This window comes from Phocoena sinus, chromosome 17, assembly GCF_008692025.1.
Source record: "Phocoena sinus isolate mPhoSin1 chromosome 17, mPhoSin1.pri, whole genome shotgun sequence".
In the NCBI taxonomy this organism is placed as follows: domain Eukaryota; kingdom Metazoa; phylum Chordata; class Mammalia; order Artiodactyla; family Phocoenidae; genus Phocoena; species Phocoena sinus.
Genome location: NC_045779.1, coordinates 56,414,733 through 56,437,199, shown reverse-complemented (window position 1 = coordinate 56,437,199; position 22,467 = coordinate 56,414,733). Strand labels below are relative to the sequence as shown.

The window sequence follows — 22,467 nt, the reverse complement described above, 5'->3', positions numbered from 1 at the left end:
GTATTATATATATATATATATATATATATATATAAATAGAGGATGTCAAATTCCAAATGGTTGTTTATGGACATAAATTTATCCAAAATTATTTCTTGTCCAAAGATTTCTAAGTCTTGATCTATATAAATCTAAGTGAATCAACTTTGTGTGATCCATGAATTAAATGTACATTGTCATATCTTATGATAACATATATAATCTATGTGATCACACCATATGAAAAGAATACTACACTCATCTAGAATGAGTAATATGCATAAGGGAACTTGACCTACAGTGCATTTCTTTATGTTCTAGAAGATTCCAACAGCCACTGATTCCTTCCCCAAATTTCCACTTAGCTTTTAGGATGAGAAATATGTATCTTTGACAGACTCATGAAACTCGCGTAAGTGACTAAGTCACCACCAAACCGCTTTATGTAATGAATCCTTAAAGGTCTTTTGGAACACAGTGAAAACAGAAAGGAGAGAGAGAAGTCAAGAGAGAGAAGAGAGCTATTTCTGTTTTTTAAATGCATAATTAATGTTATGAACTTTCTTTAAGACAGTCACCTAGATGTGAGAGTTTTAGGATCACTATTCATACTTATTTTCATATTGTAAAATAAAATAATATGAGGTCCTTTGTGTATGTTTTGCTCATATTCATAAATATGTAGCTACAGATATTGAACTTTTTATGCGTGTATATATACACATCCAAAGCTTATTCAGTTATTCAGTATCTTCTAAAATCTGATATCTATTGATACTTAGTATCTTCTGAAATTGAGAGAGAAGGAATTTAATGCTCACTGAGTGTCTGATACATGTTAAGTATGGCATCCGTTATTCTCTCATACATAATTATATTTGTTAATTGTGTATGTGAATTGAGAGAACTCTAACATAGTAATAAAAATAAATCACAGAGTACTGATATCTTATTTTCCACCTAATAAAATCAATAGTTATTAGGCTGACATACAAGACACTCTCCTAGCCTAGGAACTCTTACTGCCTTTTAAAATTTTTTTCACAGTCTTTTGTTCAAGTAATTATATTTATTCTCAACTCTCCAGGAAACTCATGGAATTTTTTCAATCTAACAACATCATTGGTATTTTAGTTTCACTTATAAAATATTATATTGCTTTAATGAAAATAAAAGTAACTAGTGACACTTCACCATGTGTTCGTACTGACAGTGGATTCATATGTGTATGTGTGTATATATACACATATATACATGTATGTGTATATCTGTATGTATATGTACATGCATACACACACCAACATATACCACTTCTACTAGTTCTGAAAATTGCTCAGAAGCTCAAGCAAACAAAGCTCATTCCTTTTCTCTCCTGTCATATAATACATCGTTTAAATATGGTGCAAAATTTATTAATTTTCTTTTATGTTTCACAAAACTGAAACTGTTTTCAATTTGAGTCCTATTTTCTGTGATAATGGCTGCCATTTATAGTTCATGAATACAGCTACATTTAAAGTGGTAACACTTTGATCACAGCATGTATGTATATGTACACATACACACATATTTTAACAGACTGTTTATTAAAATTAGCAGCATCCTCTCTTCTGATAGAGGTCAATTCAATTAAACTGTCATTAATTAACTGCCTACTGTGTGCAATGCACTGATAATATAAAAGAGTAAAGGAAAAAAAAAAAAAGGCCCTTCCTTCAAAAGTCCCCAGTCCCTTGGGAGTGACTTGCATATGTATCAATAAATAATTGGAATCCAGCGCTCTCTCTCCTGTACCTAAGTGCTGAGAAAGCAGAGCTGTTTGTTGATTTAAGACAATTCAATATATGAATTGAATTCTAAGGCAGAATTGGCATTCTAATGTTCCAAAAGCTAAGCTTAAACACTGACAACAGAGTACATTTTATGAAGAAGAGTAGTTTTGATATATTTGGGGCTAAACTTGTAAGTGTGGATTAGCACAGGAAAACAACTAATCCATTTTGGGGATCTCTTTTGTTTTTTCTTTTGTGTGTTTTAAATTTCAGCTTCTCAATGAATCTTTTTTTCAAATATTTTTAAGAGCTTAGTAATTGATGGCATTTTCTTTGCCATTATTATTCATGTCACTAGGGAGAAATGTTATTTTTTGTAGGCAAATCACTGTAAAAAATAATAATTTGGGGTCATTTCTTGCTTTAATTTATTTGCATCTTCTGCAGAGATCGTGGACAGTTTAACAGTGTTCACGCAGGGAAAAAATAATGCCAACAGAAAAAGAATATAAACATGAGGGAGGGGAAAATAAAGTTTTAAAAACGTTCGTTGCATTGTTGTAATTTCAGAGCCCCTCTCATGACATAAAATCTCGCTCACCAAGAGGTTTGTGTCTCAGGAGGTACAGCCAGGCCTCAGTACTGGTTTCCTTATATTCTGCTCCATGTACAAGATGTCAGAGTATGAAATGATTTTAACTGTTCCTTTTGATAGGAATGACTGAGGGGTCATCTCCAGAGAGAGTAGTTCTTTCTTTGGTACGTGATACAGTGTGATTAACAAACCCCAGATAGCACAGAGAAGCAGGTCCGAGTAAGGTTTTTAAGTGCAGTTCCCTACCCAAGACGATGTATTGCCTGCCGCTGATATGGCAGTACTGGAGGGGGAATATCTGCATCTGTATAAAAGCAAAGACAATCCTTGCTTTCTTCTTGAGCAGCTGCAGCCAGTCCCACTAATGGACGTGCAAAAGCAGAAACGAGCAGCACAAGGTATGTGTTCGTTTTTACAGATGGTACTGCAGACAAGTTGGTAATGGAAAAGGAAGTCGTGTACGTGAGCTATTTGACCATGGGGGTGGAGGGCAGGGAGCTACAGAAGGACAGCCCGATTACAGTACTTTCCTGTGTAATTGACCGTGTGAGTTATTGAAGCAGTTTTCCCATGAAAGATTTCAGTTATTACAAAATTACATCATTATTGTTAAGGAAATGCATAATTCCAAGTTGTCTTTTTAAAATAATGTCATTAAAACTTTAAAAATCAGCTTAGATTTCCCTGTCTGCCCAGACCCTCAATAATGAAATTATCTGCTAGATCTGGGTTTTACCTATAACAGTCACAGAATCCTTATTTAAAGACACATCTTTCATTTGAACAGTGACAGAATGTACTAGGTACTTATTATAACTCTTGGAAAGGTGTATTTAAGTACCTCATTTTATGGGTCCTGAGAAAATACAAAGTTGAATAAAAAATGAGATAACATTTTCAAAGAATTATTTATAGAATCAAAAATTAAATGAAGTTTAGGTTTGTTTCCCTTAGGTCCCACCCCATGTATTTAAAAGTCACAGAGAATGAAATAGTACAAGAAGTATTCCCAATATAGTCTTATAAAGTATTTAGTTATTTAGTACAAATTGCATATTTGGTATCAGGGTCTCTCGTTGACACAGTTGCAGATTTTTAACATGGTTCTTAACTGTTTCAAACTTCAGTATATTTAACTGTATTTCCATAAGTTCTGTTGTTGTTGTTAGGAGGAAATAAGCAGCAATTACCATCTTTCTACTGAGCAAACTATACGCTATGTTCTAATATCTGATCTCAACTCAATAGCCTGTAAAACATGTTTGTAGAGTTAATCATATTTTAGTCTTGCTGGTATGTAATGAAATGGAAACTATATCGCACATGAAAAGTATAAGTCAACTCCATAGGTCACTGAAGAACATGTACTTTTTTTTTTTTTTTTTTTTTTTTTTTTTTGCGTTACGCGGGCCTCTCACTGTTGTGGCCTCTCCCGTTGCGGAGCACAGGCTCCGGACGCGCAGGCTCAGCGGCCATGGCTCACGGGCCTAGCCGCTCCGCGGCATGTGGGATCCTCCCGGACCGGGGCACGAACCCGTGTCCCCTGCATCGGCAGGCGGACTCTCAACCACTGCGCCACCAGGGAAGCCCTGAACATGTACTTTTATATCTAATAATGGGGGAAATGTTTAAGGGAAAAGAATTGTAAACATTTTTATATTATTCAAATCTGAGGAATTTGGTAAAATGACCTCATTTTTCAGAATTGGCAGCACTTTATCTTGAATAATGAGGATACCACACATTACAAAAGGTTTCTGCCAAGGAACATACAAATATATAAAGTAAATCTAGTCAATTGTTACCTGAACATGTGTGTTTACAGAACTTGTCAAAACCCTAGCACCATTTTTCCTTCCCCATCTCTAGTTATGGTGAATGCAAAAGAGATCCTGGCTCACGGCTGCCTTTTCATGCTAGCATTTTTAGGAACTAAGTCAATGCACTAATTTCTGCTTTTAAACAGAGGCTCTTTTCACATATATATTTGATTCTTATTTTTTGAGACAGCAGGATCAAAACTCAGGCACTGCACCCATCCCCCTTCCCCACCACTACCCCTCCATCAGGCAAGCGCTGTGCTCTTCCTCTGGCTTCGGCTGTATCTACCAACTTCAAAAGTGATCGTTGCCATATCTGATCAAGGATGAGTCATTCCTTTCTGGTACCTCAAAACTTGGATAATTTGATCAGCTGTTATAGGGTGGTTTGAAGAGATAAGGGTTCTTCAAAGCCAAACTATGGTGAAATATTTTTGGTAAAAATTCCCCAATCACTTCTTTAGTAATATGGCCTGAAACATGGTTAAGAACTGTAGCTCTGAAGTGAGGGAGACCTGGGTTTGTATCTTAGCCTGACTATTTAGCAATTGAAAAATATTTGAAAACCTCGGTTTTCTCATCTGTAAAGTGGATAGAATAACAGTAATAATAATAATAATAGTAATAATAATTCCTCTCTCTTAGGATTGTTTTGAAGATGTCAGATAATGAAACTAAGCCTTTAGTATATTATCCTACACAAAATAAATACTTGATAAATATTAGATGCATGATGGTGATTATTTTTAATAAGTACAAAAAGTAGGGACAAAAAGTAGTCAAACAAGAGAATTCTACCAGATAATTGATTCAAAAGTGGTTTTTAGAAAAAGTCTCGTGCTTTTGCCTAGACTTAGAGACAAGGATGTATTTTTTGACACTAGGTAAGTCAAAGAACCATTCTCAGTCTTTTACCTCACCAGTAAAGTGAGAGAATAATAATCCCTGGTAATTCATTTTGAATCTAAACTGAGGTAACATATGTCAGGAGTTCTTAACCTTGGGATCCATGGGCACTCAGACCCATGTGAAATCTTTGGATACATTTTGTGAAGGACATTCTTTTGAACAGCATGAAGTTTATTTGTAAAATACTTTACATATTTTTTTTAAATTACCTGGGGAGAGTGTCATAAATTTTATCAGAAGAGTTTATAACTTCGAAGAATGTTAAGAACCATTGATATAGACGTAAATGCCTTGAGGGATGGTAACACTTAATGGACCAGCTATTACCTGTTAGCTGATACAAAAAGAATTACTGATTGTTAATTTTCTGTTTCTTTCAAAATGACCATATCACCATCACTATCATAAAACCAATCCTACTTAGGTAATACATAAAATACCTATATTTGTTTCTTAAATTAAACGCTTAGAAACTGAACCTTTTGAACTTTAGGCTTTTTCTAGAAAAGTCCCTATCACCAAGAGTTTTCTATGATGTGAAGAATTCCCATAATAACTGTTTGCTAAATAGACTGTTTAAATAAAATTTGCAATTAATTTATTAAAACAGAACCAATTCTTGTGTTCTCATGCTGCGGTTTACTTAAGAGGTGCTAAAGTTGTTTGTGCCTCCAAAAAGCTTTTTTTTTTTCCTTTTCAGTGTCAGATTTTGGCACTAGCATAGAAGAAGGTCCTTGTAGAAACTCTCTCAGACCATTGTTGTTACTAAAGGAAAGGTGAAAATGGATCTGTGGTGGCAGAAATAGAAGCAGTGAGAGACGTGAGCAGTTCTTTTGACAATAATGACTTTCACGTGAAATGGAAAAAGACAGTGTAGACATAAATCTTCAACCATATTTTCAGCTGTCCAAATACATATTGCTATAAAGGCAGAACACTGTTATAGAAACAGCATGGGTTTAGAACTCCAAAGATCTGGATTTTTCTAGTCCTGGTCTGTTACGTAATTCGTGTGTGACATCAGATGTTTATTCATTTACTAAATATGGGGTAAGTCAAAGTATGGAGATGGGGGTCCTTCAGACCTATGTAATGGGTTATATGTGTGATAAATTTCTAAAATCTGAAGATTTGAAGAATCCATATGAACAATTTAAAAGCGTGAGATTTACCTTGGGAACTCTTATTTTCTGCAGTCGCACTCCACGAGTCACCAATTGCATCTCAGAAGAAATGGAGCTGATGTGTTTTAGCATGTCCTGATTTACTGGGCAACTCCCATGTGGTGACGAGTCAGTGGAAAGGTCCTAGGCACATTCGTACCTGGGTACAATGTATGATTACTAGAGTATGAATTGCCTCATGTCCTGGAACAGAAGTTGTTCCATTGCTCCTAGCCAAGGATGTCAGTTTAGTTTACACTGGTCTCCATTAGCTTTGCTGGTGTGTTGAGGAAGTGAATTTAATAAGCCAGGTAAACAGGTTTTGTTTCCAAACTCTGAGATAGGTAATTACAAGATGGATGCTTGGCTGAACCTTGTAGAGTCTCTTCAGTTTTCTGGCAAGAAATCTGAGGGCACGGAGGGCTGTTTTCAAGCAGGCATAGTCTTGCTGTTTCAACTGATTCTTCACGATTTTATTTGAAACAAAAGGCAGCCAAGGCATTAATATCTATTGCTTTTTGTTGGCAGAGCTCTTTCCCTGCTCTTGCTAAAATATTGGCCAGCCCATGCTTCTGATAAAATTCTGGCTATTAATTTAAAGGTGTTCATTGCAAGCCACCATCTGTTTTAAGTGGTTTTAGGTACCACATTCCTTATATTCTGTAGGGTCTATTGGTGTGTAGTCGATAGTCAATTAATTCCTTAATGGGTGGAATTGAGGGAGAGTGGCCTTCTATGTCTCTTAGTGGTGAATAATAGTGATAATGACTAAAATAATATTTATCATTTATTCAACAATTATTGAACGTCTATTATATATGACAGTCATGAACACATTATTTAGTTTATATCAACTCTGTTGGTGGTTAATAGGGCAAAGTTATTGATAGGACATTATTACTGATGGGACAATAAGCAAGGATCTTGCTTCTGAAATGACTAGACTATTACCTATTTTTATTAAGGAACACAGAGAGTAAGCCCTCTGATTATTAGAGAACTTTCAGCCTTTACATGAGATTTATTCGTGGGAGATGCTTTGGTTTCTCAGGAATGTTTCCATATAATTTACATGAATTAAACTGTCAATGCTTATGAACGATCTCAGTTTGTATCACGTTAACTCAACACGTAGTTAGTTTTTAGCAGATGGTACTGGAAACTGAGAGATTACAGATCATGTCTGCCATATACATCACTGTAACCCCAGCTTCCAGCACAGTGTCAGGCACATGGTGGACATTTAATAATTATTCCCAGAACTGAACTGAATTAAATTTACCACTGAAATTTTATTACTGCAAAGTTGTACCAGAAGGTTCTATCATAGCCATCTGTGCATTTCCCTAGAATGAAGTTTTCAAAGGATTCTTGATATAATCGAATAAACATAGAAATTATTTAAAGAGTTAAAAATACTTGAGGTACCTCCAGACTAACAGCATGTATATCAAATTTCAGATTGATTTGATTTAAAATGGCTAAGATATAAAACCATAAAAAATGTGAGTAAATGCTCTGCCTATCAAGGCTTGTTATGTAATTACATGGTTTCAGTATGGTTCTTATTCGTAGAAAACTATTATAAAGCATCATTTCTGCACAAATAACTCCACTAGTGGGGATTTTTAATATCTTGAAGATGAATATCCATGTCTCTACATGTTAAGCCACTTGAATTAATAATTCAATCAAATTTACTTTTTATTAATCAAATGAATAAGTTCTGTGTTAATAATGACATTTGAAAACCTTAAAATGTTTCTTTTTGGCTGATCTTCAAATAATAAAATAAAATAAGCAATAAAAACAGATGAACCAGTTTGAAACTTTTTTTCCCATTCTTACTCATTTCTAAAGACACATCTGCGTTTACCAACATATGTGTCAGGGCTCAACTCAGAGGGATCTGGAACTGACTGAGAATTTAAGCAGCATAGAAGCAAAACTTCAATCAGAAGCTTTGAGAAAAATTTAATGATAGTGATGCCATACAGTGGTTAGCTGTGAACCTAAAGACTAAAGGTTTTTTTAGTTAGTCATTACACTTCTTGGTGTACTCTACAGCAGGCAAAGGAAAACATTACGTTGGATTTAAAGTGTACTTATTAAAAGATGGGTGTGTCATTTTCTGTTTCAAATCCTGGCATGGATGATTGTCCAAATTCATCACCTAAACTGCTGTTGTGAAAATCAGTATGGTGGTTATAACACATTTGAAACATGGAAAGGAAACAAGTGATCCAAAATTCTCGGTAATTGAAAAGCCCTCGCGAGGCCAGTCACTGGGCTGGCCTCGGAATTCCTTGCAATTAACTGTTCCTACCACTGCCCATCCTTTTTCACACAGGAAGTTACCAGCCAACAGAAATAACATGAAGGCCACACAAATGCAACCTAAAAGTTAGTGGGCAAACTATTTAAACTTGAAGTTAAAAGCAATCAGTTCCTTGTTGATTCCAGAATTCCTTCTGTAGAAGTTTGCAGTTGAGATGACTTTCGGGTAGATTTGGGTTCTCGGCCGAGCTTCCTTCACTCTTGCCCTCTGTTGACACCACATAGAAGCAGAAGGTGCACTTAGAGAAGGCCCGGGGCAGAGGATGCTATGACTGTGTGTGGCTTTGGATGTGTAAAGGACAGCTTTCCTTCAGCCTGAAAGGAGCACCTATCAAGTATGCCACCGGTGTTACCCACTGACTACTTATTCCTATCATTTCCTCTCCCAGAAGTGTGCTTATCCATATCACTCAATTCTCCTCTCTCCTGCACAAAGTCATGGAGGTACAAATTCTTATCATCTCTTAAAAACAGCCTGTAGGAAAAGGAGAAACAATTTATTATTTAAAACATACACACGCGCACATAGAACCATCAGCAATGCATGACTCTTGTGATGCATATACAGGAGAGTTGCAGCTCTGTTCTACCTGACCTTGTATCCTCAGGACATAGCAAGTATCTGGCTTCAGCTATTTCTCAAAAATAAGTGTGGGATGTAGGACTGGAAAATTAACTCTCTTGATTTTATTGTCTACAACCTCATTAGCCCTCTCTGACCAACTGAAGATAGATTTGTCAATCCAAAGGGGAGACATTTCAAAGGAATATTTTTTAAAAACTTTTTTTTTTCAAAAACGAGTGATGACTAGTGATAAAAAAAATAGCAAGAGAGATTATTTTCAACTTCATGAATGTTTAGCTGCTCAAGACAGAGAGCACTGTCCTAGGTGCTTATTACTTAGACTGTTTGATGACTGTTAAGAGACACGATTTCTGTCTTTAACATAGTACAAAGGAGAATGACAAAATATTTTAAAACTCTGTTATACCTGATAAACTGTGAATGAAATAAGATCTTTAGTGCCTTTCTTTCTCTTTAACAAGTTCATTGTTAAAAAGTGGGGCAGGGGAAACTCCTATTCTGCTTCCTTCGCCAGCAGACTGCCTCTCAGCACTTGATTGGGCTAAGGATGTTGGTGACTTCGGAATAAATGCCATACTCCATCCAGCCAGGTTCTCACTGTGGGTCAGGGCTCTCATCTGCGGTGTGATTTAGAGAGATGTGGCACGGTCTACAACTCTGTGCTCACACAACTAAGGATATTGCCCACTTCTCCCACCTTCTCTGTTGCTTCCAGTAATTCCAAGTGCATCAAACATAAGGTTCTACAGTGCTCACCAAAGTGATACATTTGTTTAGATTGGAGGTAACTTACTATGTGAAATATTTCTCACCTACCTCCCACTCTCCTCCCGCACACAAGCAGGCCCCTGTTGAATTCTAGGTGTGAACACCTAGACATTTCACTCTGACTCAACTTTCCATTCTCATATTTGATAAGATTGGCACAAATAAAATACATGTGATTATACCCAACTATATGCTTTAAGCATATCTAAAATGTGCAATAAGTAGATTCAGGAGATATAAACGAAACCACAAAATATTTTTCTCTTACAAAAGAAATACAATTGAATCCCCTTGATGGATAGCTAACTTGAGCGCCTGCTACATACCTGGCATTGTTTTATTACGTCCATTTGTCCACATTAATACTCACAGCAGCTCGCACTTTAAAGATGAGGAAACTTAAGCATTGCCAGGTTAAGTAACTTGCCCAAAATTGCAGCCAGCAACTCAAGACAGAGACATGTTTTGAGTACAAGTTGTCTGACTCCTAAATCTGATTATTAACCCCCCCCCCATGCCATACTGACTCCGAGTAAGTGAATCCAGAGGACTCCTGATGTATTTAAATAAGATATGGTTTACCTAAAATATACCAGCCTTTATTGGAGCCTAAGTGCTGCTTAAAGCAAGATACGCCTGTGGAAACCAGTCCTGTAATTTCAGGATTTTCCCTCGAACTAATGAAGGGCATTTTCTCTGCAAGAGAATTAAGCACAAGTTGTGCAAGGATTGAAGCGTTCTCTGAAACCAGGATTACACCCACTTTGGCATGCTGTGTCAAGCAGCCAGGGCACAAGGAAAGAAAAGCAGGCTGCAGTGAATGGTTGTACATTCAGATTTGAGCCTCAGCCATATATGTGGGTCAGTTTCCAAATGGACATTTACATTGCCTTTACACGGATCAAACTGGTGTTTATTTGCAAAACGTGTTATTTCGATCTCGGAAAAAAAGACAGCATGGCCCCAGGGAGTTTTCACAATTATAACCGAACTAGGCTCCCCGACTTACCTCGGATAAAGGGGGCCCCAGAGTGTTTGATAAACACAACCTCTAATAGATCGTTGATTTGGGGGAAACGGCAGTCTGTACTTTTGCAGTAGGTCCCAATTTGGACTTTGAGGGCTAACACCCAACTTTTGTGCTGCTCTTATTGAGACTGAGAAATTTATGATACATTCCTGCCCTGATTTGGGGTGGGGGGAGTAAAGAAAAAAGGGGAGCCAGAGATTATCTTTGTGAAAAACCCTAGCTTATATTACATCACTTAAAGTAGCCCAACCTGCTACACTAATGAAATTGTGTTCTTGGTTGAAAAGGACAATTGTTAGCCTGACTTTGTGTTCACTAAAAACATTCCCCCAATCTTGTTAAATTATTGCTCTCATTTCAGATTTTTATGGCTGTGCAGCTTACCAGTCCTCATCTCTTTACGTTTCATTCATTTTCTTTGTATTGGTGATTAATGGAGGATGTTGAATGTTAGAGTGAGCAGGCATCAGCAGTTGCAAGATCATAATTAGTTTAGCTGACGAGGGCCTCTGATAGCACTTGCATCTGGATGGAAAAATTACCCTATAGGGAACTGGCTGCTCACCAGGTCTTTTTAGTGATACATTGTGAAACACCCGATGAATCAAATGCCCTTTCAATGCCAAGAAAGTGTTCCAGTCTTGAAGCCAAAATTATGTCTGCAGAAAGCTTTCCATTTGAAATGTATCAGAGTACAATTATAACCATTGTATTTTCTTGGCAGGGATACCACTCGTCTACAGTATGGACTCAAGTTAAATAAATTGCCTAAATTTTATGAATCCCTGAAATTTTGACTTATGGTGTTTGTAATTTTAAATTTACAACAGAATTGGGCTCCAGCAAGACTTTTTCCACTCCTTATCTAACACGCATATTTTATCATTAAAGGCTTTACTTCCTAGAGAAAGGAGAGCAGAGTTGCAATTCAGGCTCTTTTTTTTTTTTTTTTTTCAGCAAGAGAGTTCCATTTCCTGCCTGTTAGTATTTGCGCCCACAAACACAGCCTGACTTTTGTTTCAATGAGAAGTTTAATGGAATCATTACTTGATAGCAAGAATGGAACAAACAGTACTAATGATCTACTTTCAAATATTCTTGGATTATTTTTGAATCTGGTGACTAGAGAATTCAGCCCACTAAAATCAATTTGTGTTCAGAAATGCTTGTGATTTCCAAGTCTGAGTCAAATAAAATAAATAAATAGCCATTGATGGGACTATGTTGTCTGGCTTAAGTAGGCCCCTCGTAAGGATTCTCATTAGTAATACTGTACTTCTAGTTGGCAGAAGTTTCTACTATTCCTCTCAGCTTTGGGAGAGAGAGGGTGTGTTCTCTTTCAGATTTTACAATTGCAAACCAAAAATTAGAACTGAGTGTCTTACAGTCTCTTAATACTTATGTTACATGAATGACATCCAAAAAGACACACATCAGGTTTAATTGTAAGTGGTTTACATGCTGCATTTATTCCAAGCTTGACTATATTTTAAAGCTCAGGTAGACTGTGCTCCTCCCTTTCCAGAGTATATTAAACATATTGCCAGGCTCTGTCTTTTGACTTTTGTTTTGACACTTTTAAAAGGTATATTTTAGGGTTCAGCATTTAGGAACCATCATGAAAGGCACAAAACCCGAAGTTCAAAAAGTTAAAGCTGTTTCTGTGAAAGGCCTTTGGTGTTGCACACACCTCATCCATCACTGTACGGTTAATTATAATGAAAATCAGTGGTGCCTATTAAACACAATTGAACCTGACCTCATTATGGGCAGTGTGGTTTTATACTGTCATTGTTGCTAGTCTAAAGACAAAACTCCTGGGTTGATTTGGTCTAACTCCGCTGATCATGTGACTCACCTCTGACCTTGTGTCTTTTTTTTTTTCCCATTTCAGAGGCGTAGAGGCTCGGGTGTTTTTTGTGCCAATTGCTTGACCACAAAGACCTCTCTCTGGCGAAAGAATGCAAATGGCGGATATGTATGCAACGCGTGTGGCCTCTACCAGAAGCTTCACTCGGTAAGAACTTGTTAGACTGTTTCAGGAAAAGCTTTATAAAGCACCCTGGTCTGTGGCATTATAAGTTCCATTCCCTGGCTTGCAGTGCCTGCCCCTGCAGAGTTTAATGCAGTCGCTTTGAGTGCACATGTGATTTATGGTGGACCGGCCTTAGATGTTATGGGGAGATACATTTGAGATCATCAGTAATGCATTATGCTTCTTTTGATATAAAAGAGGAAAATGATTGATTTCTGGGAACGTCACATAACAGATAGTTGAACAAGTGGTTATCAGAATTCAGTGAAATTAATTTAGGTAGAAAGGAGAAACTTCAAAAATTCAGAAGTACATACAAATTTTAAAATAAAAAGGGGTTCTCTCCCATGTTCATTATAAAATCTAGGGCAGGGGAAAAATGCTTATTTTCCAGTTTACAATTGGAATTTGCAAGTGTCATTTGGGCTGCTTTGGGGGCTGGAAGTTGGACCCGTTCAGAAGAGTGGTTCTAAACTGGGACCCAGGATGCCAGCGCTCTACAGTGCTTCCAGTGGTACCTGAGGGCTTGCAGAGCACACAGCAGAGCAAGATGCAAAAGTGCTTTATGTTTTAAGATCTCCAGCTGACTAATTTCTAGGGCTCTCTGAGGTACCTCAGTTATTTCTAACCAAATTTTAGGTGAAATCCTCTAATAAAATTTAAACTCACAAATCTCCCATCTTTATATGTATTTGACTTCTTGAGGATATTTTTTTAGTTTAGATAGTTTATCTGCTGACCAGAGCTGCCTTTAAAAATAGGAATGCCCCATGTAGTAAGCAGAAATCTATTTCCCTCTGCCGTTTTCATTTTGTTTGGCATTTTACCACAGCTCTTAGCACCGGCCAATGAATAGATCACAGCTACGGAGAATATAATTTTAGACAAAAGGTCCTCCTAAGTGGACCGTTGGAAGCACTCTTTTAAAAAATGCATGCTGCCAACAATGCTAATTGGTAGTAAACTGTAAAAACCTTAGTTATTAGCATGGAGCTAATAGAAGGATTCCCCACCCCGTGACACACACACACACACACACACACACACCACCATCACCTTACTTTTTCTTAAACTTCACCACTTAAGCACAACAATAAGCTTCCATTCAATGGGTACTGACATTAATAATTTTAATTGAACTCAGGCCAGTCAAAGGCCAAAAATTAATTAAACTGCTGCTCTTCCAGGTTATGGTAATTTAACAACTGCAATATAAACTAAACTTTTTTTTACAATTACTTTAATATTCATCTCTCCAGAGATGAGATGTTTTCAATTCTGAGGTTTTTTAAAATCACAGATTTAAACACATAAAGGTTATACCCACATTTCATGTCAAAGACTGCCACAAAAATTGTGAAAGTTTAAAAAAGTTATTAATGCATATTTCAGATTTCTTTAGAGGACAGAGATTAACTACTGCATATTTTTATAATATGAATGTGAGCTCTTTATAAACCTGAAATTCTGAACAAAGTAAATAAACAGGGAATATCCAAGGGGATGTGGCATTTTCATTCTGAAATGAATAATCTGATTGTCAGTAACAAGTGTGTTATCCTTTTTCCTTCAAAATATCTCTGTGACAATAAAAACATTGCAAAACGTTTTGTATTTTGTTTAACATATAAAAAGTACGCTCTTGCATTGAGGTGCCTCCTTTCTAGGTATAATTCACGAGTTACGTATTGTTTATATTCATATTTTATGTAGAGATTACTTCTTGATTTCAGTAATCTTTTAGAAAAATCAGATTTTAGCCCATTTAAAGATTCTCCTAAATTTTTCATCTGTAAATATGCATTGATTTATTAAACATATTCTCTTGATTTTATAAATCAAAATTAGAGCTCTTACTGCAAGTAAAGTTTTTATTATAGTCTTATCTATGGATTTGAGTCATGTAATATAAACACCTGTTGACCATGTACATAAATACGAACCATATAATACTTAAGCTGAGTGAAAGTCAGCATTCTATTTAAGTACAGAGTAGACTGACAGATAGGATATTTGTACCGAGCCTACAAATAAATTTAGATTGTCAACAGAAAGCAAATGCTTCACCTGTTAACAAGTAAAATCTTTCATAGTGAGTACTTATATAATTAAAGGGAAAAAAAAGCGAGAGATTTTTTAAAAAACCTCTCACTGATAATGGCTTTGATTACCTGATATCTTTCCTTACAATTCTGTCAGTTTGTCTTTGATTATTTATGTTCTGATGTTTAATAGTCTATATTTAGTCAGCTGGGGCTGGCATAACAAAATACCATAGACTGGGTGGCTTAAACAGCAGACATTTATTTTCACACAGTTCTGGAGGCCGGAAGTCTGATATTAGGGTGCCATCCTGGCTGGGTTCTGGTGAGAGCTCTCTTCCTGGCTTGTGGAAGGCTGCCTTCTCACTGTGTCCTCATTTAACCATATTTACCTCCTAAAGGCCTTATCTTCAGATACAGTCACATTGGGGTTAGAGCTTCAACCTATGAATTGTAGGAGGGGTGGGGAGAGGGGGACACAATTCAGACTGCAGCCATGTATCACTTTTCCACAGTTGTCATCAAAACCTATCTCCCATGTTACTATGTTGACATCTTGGTGCATGACTCCAAAAGTTGAGAATATTTCAGAAAAATCACATTTCTTCAAGTAACTTTAAACACTGATTTATCACGAAATAATGCAATTCCAAAATCTGTTGAGTTTGGAAAAGCTGTTTCCAAGTAGATTAAAGTTTTTCAGTCCTCCCTGTAAAGATGGGCATGATTTAATTAGGGTAAAAGAATGTGCTTTGGTTACTTCCTCTGATCCTGCTTAGGGCAAAAGGAGGAGATTTAGTAAATCTATAACGTAAAGCCTATCTTTGCTTTGAACTTAAGCATGGTTTATATTTGTGAGGAATTGTTAATGCATTTTAATGTGTTTTTTAATGTTTTCCTTTTATGTATTGTGTGTGTGTTCCCCGCAGACTCCCAGGCCTTTAAACATCATTAAACAAAACAACGGTGAGCAGATTATTAGGAGAAGAACAAGAAAGCGCCTTAACCCAGAGGCACTTCAGGCCGAGCAGCTCAACAAACAGCAGAGGGCCGGCAGTGAAGAGCAAGCCAATGGCAGCCCCTTAGAGAGGCGCTCAGACGATCACTTAACTGAAGGTCACCAGCGAGAAATTCCGCTCCCCAGCCTGAGTAAATACGAAGCCCAGGGTTCATTGACTAAAAGCCATTCTGCTCAGCAGCCAGTCTTGGTCAGCCAAACTCTGGATATTCACAAAAGGATGCAACCTTTGCACATTCAGATAAAAAGTCCTCAGGAAAGTACTGGAGACCCAGGAAATAGTTCATCCGTATCTGAAGGGAAAGGAAGTTCTGAGAGAGGCAGTCCCATAGAAAAGTACATGAGACCCGCGAAGCACCCAAATTATTCACCACCAGGCAGCCCTATCGAAAAGTACCAGTACCCCCTTTTTGGACTTCCCTTTGTACATAATGACTTCCAGAGTGAAGCTGATTGGCTGCGGTTCTGGAGTAAATATAAGCTCTCCGTTCCTGGGAATCCGCACTACTTGAGTCACGTGCCTGGCCTACCAAATCCTTGCCAAAACTATGTGCCTTACCCCACCTTCAATCTGCCTCCTCACTTTTCAGCTGTTGGATCAGACAATGACATTCCTCTAGATTTGGCGATCAAGCATTCCAGACCTGGGCCAACTGCAAACGGTGCCTCCAAGGAGAAAACGAAGGCGCCATCAAATGTAAAAAACGAAGGTCCCTTGAATGGAGTAAAAACAGAGAAAGTTGATAGAAGTACTCAAGATGAACTTTCAACAAAATGTGTGCACTGTGGCATTGTCTTTCTGGATGAAGTGATGTATGCTTTGCATATGAGTTGCCATGGTGACAGTGGACCTTTCCAGTGCAGCATATGCCAGCATCTTTGCACGGACAAATATGACTTCACAACTCATATCCAGAGGGGCCTGCATAGGAACAATGCACAAGTGGAAAAAAATGGAAAACCTAAAGAGTAAAACCTTAGCACTTAGCACAATTAAATAGAAATAGGTTTTCTTGATGGGAATTCAATAGCTTGTAATGTCTTATGAAGACCTATTTAAAAAAAAAATACTTCATAGAGCCTGCCTTATCCAACATGAAATTCCCTTCTCTTATTATTCTTTCTTTTGATGAGTAGGTTACCAAGATTAAAAAGTGAGACAAATGGTCAGTGAGAAAAAAATGGAAGATGGTATATAGTCCTGTTTAGAACCTAGTGGGTCAGAACCATCTTGGTGAATGTGTACTATGGAAACCATCCATAAGAAGTATCACCGGACTATAATTATTACGTTTGTAAAGAAAGAGATCAAAGCTGTCTAGAATTTGGAAGGGTTTACATATTATGATTCTAAAGCAGTATTGGGCTGGCCATTGGCCCATTTGTTCAAAACCCGTAAATTGTTGCCTCAATTTCGAAATGTCTTGAAATCCTAGGCAGATGAGGAGAAATCTAATCTCCAGGGCAGTGAAAGGAAAATGGCACCCTCCTGGATGAGAATCCTCTCATTGATCATGTTTCGAATTTAGACCTAGAAATGCGAGCTGTGGTTAGGCTTGGGGAGAGAGCAGCGGGAAAAGTGACAATGATTTTGGCCAGCCCTGCCTGTACATACACATGCACACCCTCTCTGATATTTTTGTCCTTTAGATGTTCAAATACTCCTTTCAAAAATAGTCCTCGTGTTTGCAATTTAGGTTCATTTTGTCCAAATATATATGCATTTTTAAAAGCAATGTCCTCAGTGCTTACGTAGTAATTTTATTTTAGCCAGATCTTTTCTTTCTTGTTTGTGATGAACCAGTTTGGGTTTGTTTTTTAAGCTTCCTCTTGGTCACTAATCTCACTTGGCACGTTCTAACTAAAGGGATCCCCTCAGTTCAAAAGACTAGATGGATACAAAAGTTCAGACCATGGGCTTCATTGGTTTAGAACACATGGTATTTCTCCACAAGGTAACCTGCTGTATTTATTTATTTTCTTTTGGTTTAAGATTAATTTCCAAACTTTGTGGTCAGGCAGCGTCTAAAGTCACGTTACCACAGACTAACAGTTGGTATATGTACCAATCAATCCCTTCATTAGATTTATACAGGTTTAGTTAAGTAGCATTAAATAGGATTCTTAGAAGTTTGCTCTTCATAGTACTTTTAATACATAAGGCTTTGTAAAACTATCCATGAAGGGAAAGCCTCAGCATAACTGCTCAGGGAAATAGGGCTAAATAACTGAACATTAAATAATTGGTTAAAGGTGCTGTTAGTCGAGCCTCAATGCTTGCTACACAGATGTATGTACAAGGACTGACTTTAATAATTTGCATTATATTGTCCCAACCAGTAGTTTATTTTTTGCCACGGAGATGTAGAAGATATTACAAGCTACTGGATGCACTGTCAGATTAACTTATTTCATTAAAGAAGTTGGGAGAACAAATAGGAAAAAAAAAACCTTATTTTTCTAGTAAATATTAATGTATTACATTTCAAATAATGGTGCCTGACATATTGAATAATTATTTTCTACAGTGTACGTATGCAACAAAGATATTCCATCATGCATTAGAGTCAGTTCTGGCTCTGCCTAGCTGTTTACATTTGCAAATGTAGCAAACAAGGTAATGAAGCAACTATTTCTATTGCGGTAGATATCTTTTGTGTGTGTGTGTGTGTGTGTGTGTGTGTGTGTGTGTGTGTGTGTGTGTGCATTAAAGTTGTAAACGGTAACATGAAACAAATGAAAGTTCTTGATATAATGGTATGGCAAACAAGAAGGAAATAAAAATATTTTTATGCCTACTTAGGAAAAAAAGGGTAGCACTATTCATTCCAAGTACTTTTTTTTTTTTAATTTTTAAGCTCTTAACTCACATTGTTATGCTTAAAGTGATAAACATATATCCTCTTTTTATTGCTTTGTCTATGTTTCAGATGACACATTTCAGAAATTATTTTGATAAGTGCTGCTGGAATCTGCAGCACTGATGTTTTTATTGCATTCTGTAGTCGCGTTTGCACTCCATTTTTACATTAATTCGCAGTTGCTTTGTATCGTTTTGTTTTGTTTGGGTTTTGTTTCTTTTTCACAGTGCCAGGTCTTCGTTTCTTTAAATGGATGCCAGGTAGAGTTCAACCAGTTTGTGACTGTTGTAGTGAATGAAGTTAAAAATGTCTGTCTGATGTTGTGTTGTCATCGCCATTCTTGCATTTTCATTTTCATGTTTAAAAAAAAGAAAAGAGAGAGAGAGAGAGAGAGAGAGAAAGAAATCAGGACTAAGCCTTCTGCTTCAGTTTCATTTTTAAAGGGTCCTATTCCGATCTTACCTGTCAAGTAGCTCTAATATAATTCACATGAACTGAGATAGAGAGGTGGAATGAGGGGCTTGGACATTCAAATTATGTGATGTCATTTATCTTTCTTAGGAATTTTGATAAATGCATCTCAAAATGTACAGGCAGATTGGAGAGGTGACAATTAAAGATCTAAACGAGGAGATTTCCCAAACAACAAACGTATATTTAATTTTTTTAGTGAAAGGACTAGAAACAAAGTGCACTGTGGCAATCTGCAAGTAACATGATATGTGGACTGCTCAAATCAGAAAATACCCGAAGTTTGGTCAACTTGGGTAGTAGTACAGGTATGACTTTTTGGGCAAAACTACTCCTTAAGCAGTTTCTCCAGTGTGTTTCTCAGACACAAATAGGTTGTTCTTTTTTGGTATATATGTCTTTTTTTTTAACCTGTTTTTGTTTTTATTTTTCTCAGACAGACAAGTAGTAACGGTTAGCAATGGAAATACATATCACTGTTCTTGGAATATTTATGGTCAGTCTACTTTTGGTAGAATATTCTTAGATAGCATTGACACAATAGATCTTATTCCGTATTCCTTTATTATTGATTATTTTTTCCCATGTTTTGATGGGGAAGAGGTTGGGCTATTAAAAAAGATGAAAATTTATCACAACACTAAAATACCTCTTATTTTTTTGACTTATGAAAGCCTTCGTTCCAGCTCTCAAAATACATTACAAAACTGATCGGTTAGTGTCTTTATTTTTATTTGGGTTTAAGATTTCGGAATCATTTTGTCTTAAATTATGATTTTAAATGAGCTGTTTAGGTACTTAACATTTTTTTTTTTTTTGAGGACTTTCAAAATGACTTAGGAATTTTCCCTCTCGGAAAAGTCTTTCCCTATGATAAAAACTATACGCCAGCTAAAATTGTATGTCATTTAAAAACTGTGAGTCTTTTAAAAGTACACGTCCATATTCGGAGTTGGGCTTTGGATCAAACTTTAGGCCAAAAGCAGCTCATGCGTTCTCATTTTCCTTTTTCTCACTCCTTCTCTCTTCACCTCTCACCCATATATTCATATTGTTGTTTGGGATAGAAAAATCATAAAGCGCCAGCCCACCTCAGAAGATTGTGGACTGACAGACACTACTCAGTACTCTTAAGTATATGAGAAAAGGATGGAGCTCTCACAGTTAACACGTTAACTCTGTAGTTCAAAAGGAAAAGAGTGTGCCCATTCTTTCTATATGACATACTGAGATGTTCTTTTAAAAAATCAACTTTTAAGATAGTGATGTTTTCTTCTAAACTGTTCTCTTTTAGTAAAGGTAGTTTTTAGAAAGCAAGCATGGGGATTTTTTCTAAGGTAACATTAATGAGAAGAAGAAAAAAGTGATGATCTTAACAGCTCTTTGTTGAAGCCTGTGGTAGCACATTACGTTTATGATTGCACATAATCTATGATGATCCAATGCAAATACAGCTCCAAAAATATTAAATGTATATGTTTTTTAAAATGCCTGAGGATATATGTTTTTCTTAATTAATTGAAGAGTATCAGTACTGCTACCAAAATAATGATTAGCCTCCTCCTGTGTGGCAACGAAACATCACCAGGTGACCTGTCTTAAGACCTCTGAATTGCCTGCCTGTTTAGTAAGTGAACATGAACACAATTCTAGAGAGAGAAGATCTGACAACCCGCGGTGGAAGCATGCAGAAGCTGGTGGTCAGCTTCTGTGCCATATGCCAGCTTTTTGCCTAAAGTTTACTTTGAGCTCACAGCTTCCTGTGTTTGGGTTGAGAGCCACGACAAAAAAAAATGCACGGCATCTTTGGTGAGTGAGTAGGTGAAAGCTTGCTGACTGTCCTAGATCACAGGAGAAAATGGAGGAATTGAAATCCAACCTGAATATGAGACTAAAGATGCTAACCAAAGGTAGGTACTACTAAATGGAATTCTATTAGCAGGCAACTGTAAATGAGAAGAGGATAGAAAGACATGCACCGGGACTTGGAAGGGCTGTGTTATTTTCCCAAAGAAAGACTTGGCCAAGGGCAGAAGGCATGGCTTCTTTGCAGTGCACTTCCTTTTGGTTTTCAGTTAGCGTTTCATAGACAGTGGACCCACGTGTTCCTGCTAGCGGTCGATGGTTTAGAAAGCATCAACAGTTATCTGCAGTAATTAGGACCTATGGAAGATGCTAGGTTGAAGTGTGTCAAGTCAGGGGTGAAGAAAATGTGAAATTCAACATTGGTCCGCACATGGAAACTGGATAATGTATGCTCACATGTTGTTCTCTTGAAAAGTAGAGCTAGAAGCTTCACTCCGTCCTACACCAGAGAAAAGCAGGAGTAACTTTACAAGGAAATAACGTTTAGCCTTTCTTCATCAGAGAAAATGGTCCCTCAAGACCCATGAGTCCCAAAACTGTATACTGATTTCTACCCCTGGTTTTTTTTTTAATTGTATGACCTGCAACAAATCACTTTTTTCTTTTTGTGCCTCAGGTTCCTCACCTGTAAAATGGAAAAAAAATATATTAATAATAATAATATTAATAATAATAATAATAATGGTAATGTAGTACTTGTTTGTAAAGCACTTTGAGATCCTTGGTTGAAAGGCACCATGGGAGTGCCAAGTATTATTATATGGCCAAGGGGCTTATTTAAACTCTCAGTTCCCAAGGGCCAGGAAAGGTTGGGGTCATTTTTATTAAATATGAGCTGTAAATATCATAATTAGGCAGCCTATAGCGTTGACTATGAAGAGGCAAAACTATTACAAGGCTGATAAAACCATAGTTTCTTAATGGCTACCAAGAGGGCAAGTATCACAATAAGAAATGCCAAATTCCTTTGGGTGACAACATGAATAATTTGGGGGGGTGGGATGGGATGGGAAACATCTCAAAATGCCGATGTAAAATTCACCTACAGCAATATTCACCAGCAGAAAGTGTCTTTCATATGGAATGATTTCATGTTGCTAAGAAAAAATTCAATTTGTAGTCCTGATTTGAATACTAGAATGTTGGCTATAATAGTTCTGTTCTTACAACACATGGAATTTTTTTTGTTTTATTTAATTTTGTTTTCATAGTGCA

The 22,467-nt window shown here is 36.8% G+C and overlaps 1 protein-coding gene across 4 annotated transcripts in view; it reads left to right on the top strand.

Annotated features, from left to right (window-relative positions):
• Positions 1-22,239, top strand: part of TRPS1 (transcriptional repressor GATA binding 1) — a 255,589-nt gene extending 233,350 nt beyond the window's left edge. For all 4 annotated transcript variants that reach the window (XM_032610036.1, XM_032610035.1, XM_032610034.1 and 1 more), the window contains 2 exons: positions 12,854-12,976; positions 15,966-22,239. In XM_032610036.1, coding sequence (XP_032465927.1) covers positions 12,854-12,976; positions 15,966-17,027 — 1,185 coding nt within the window. In that variant the 3' untranslated portion in view covers positions 17,028-22,239. The remainder of the gene's footprint in view (positions 1-12,853; positions 12,977-15,965) is intronic.
• Positions 22,240-22,467: the final 228 nt, after the last annotated feature.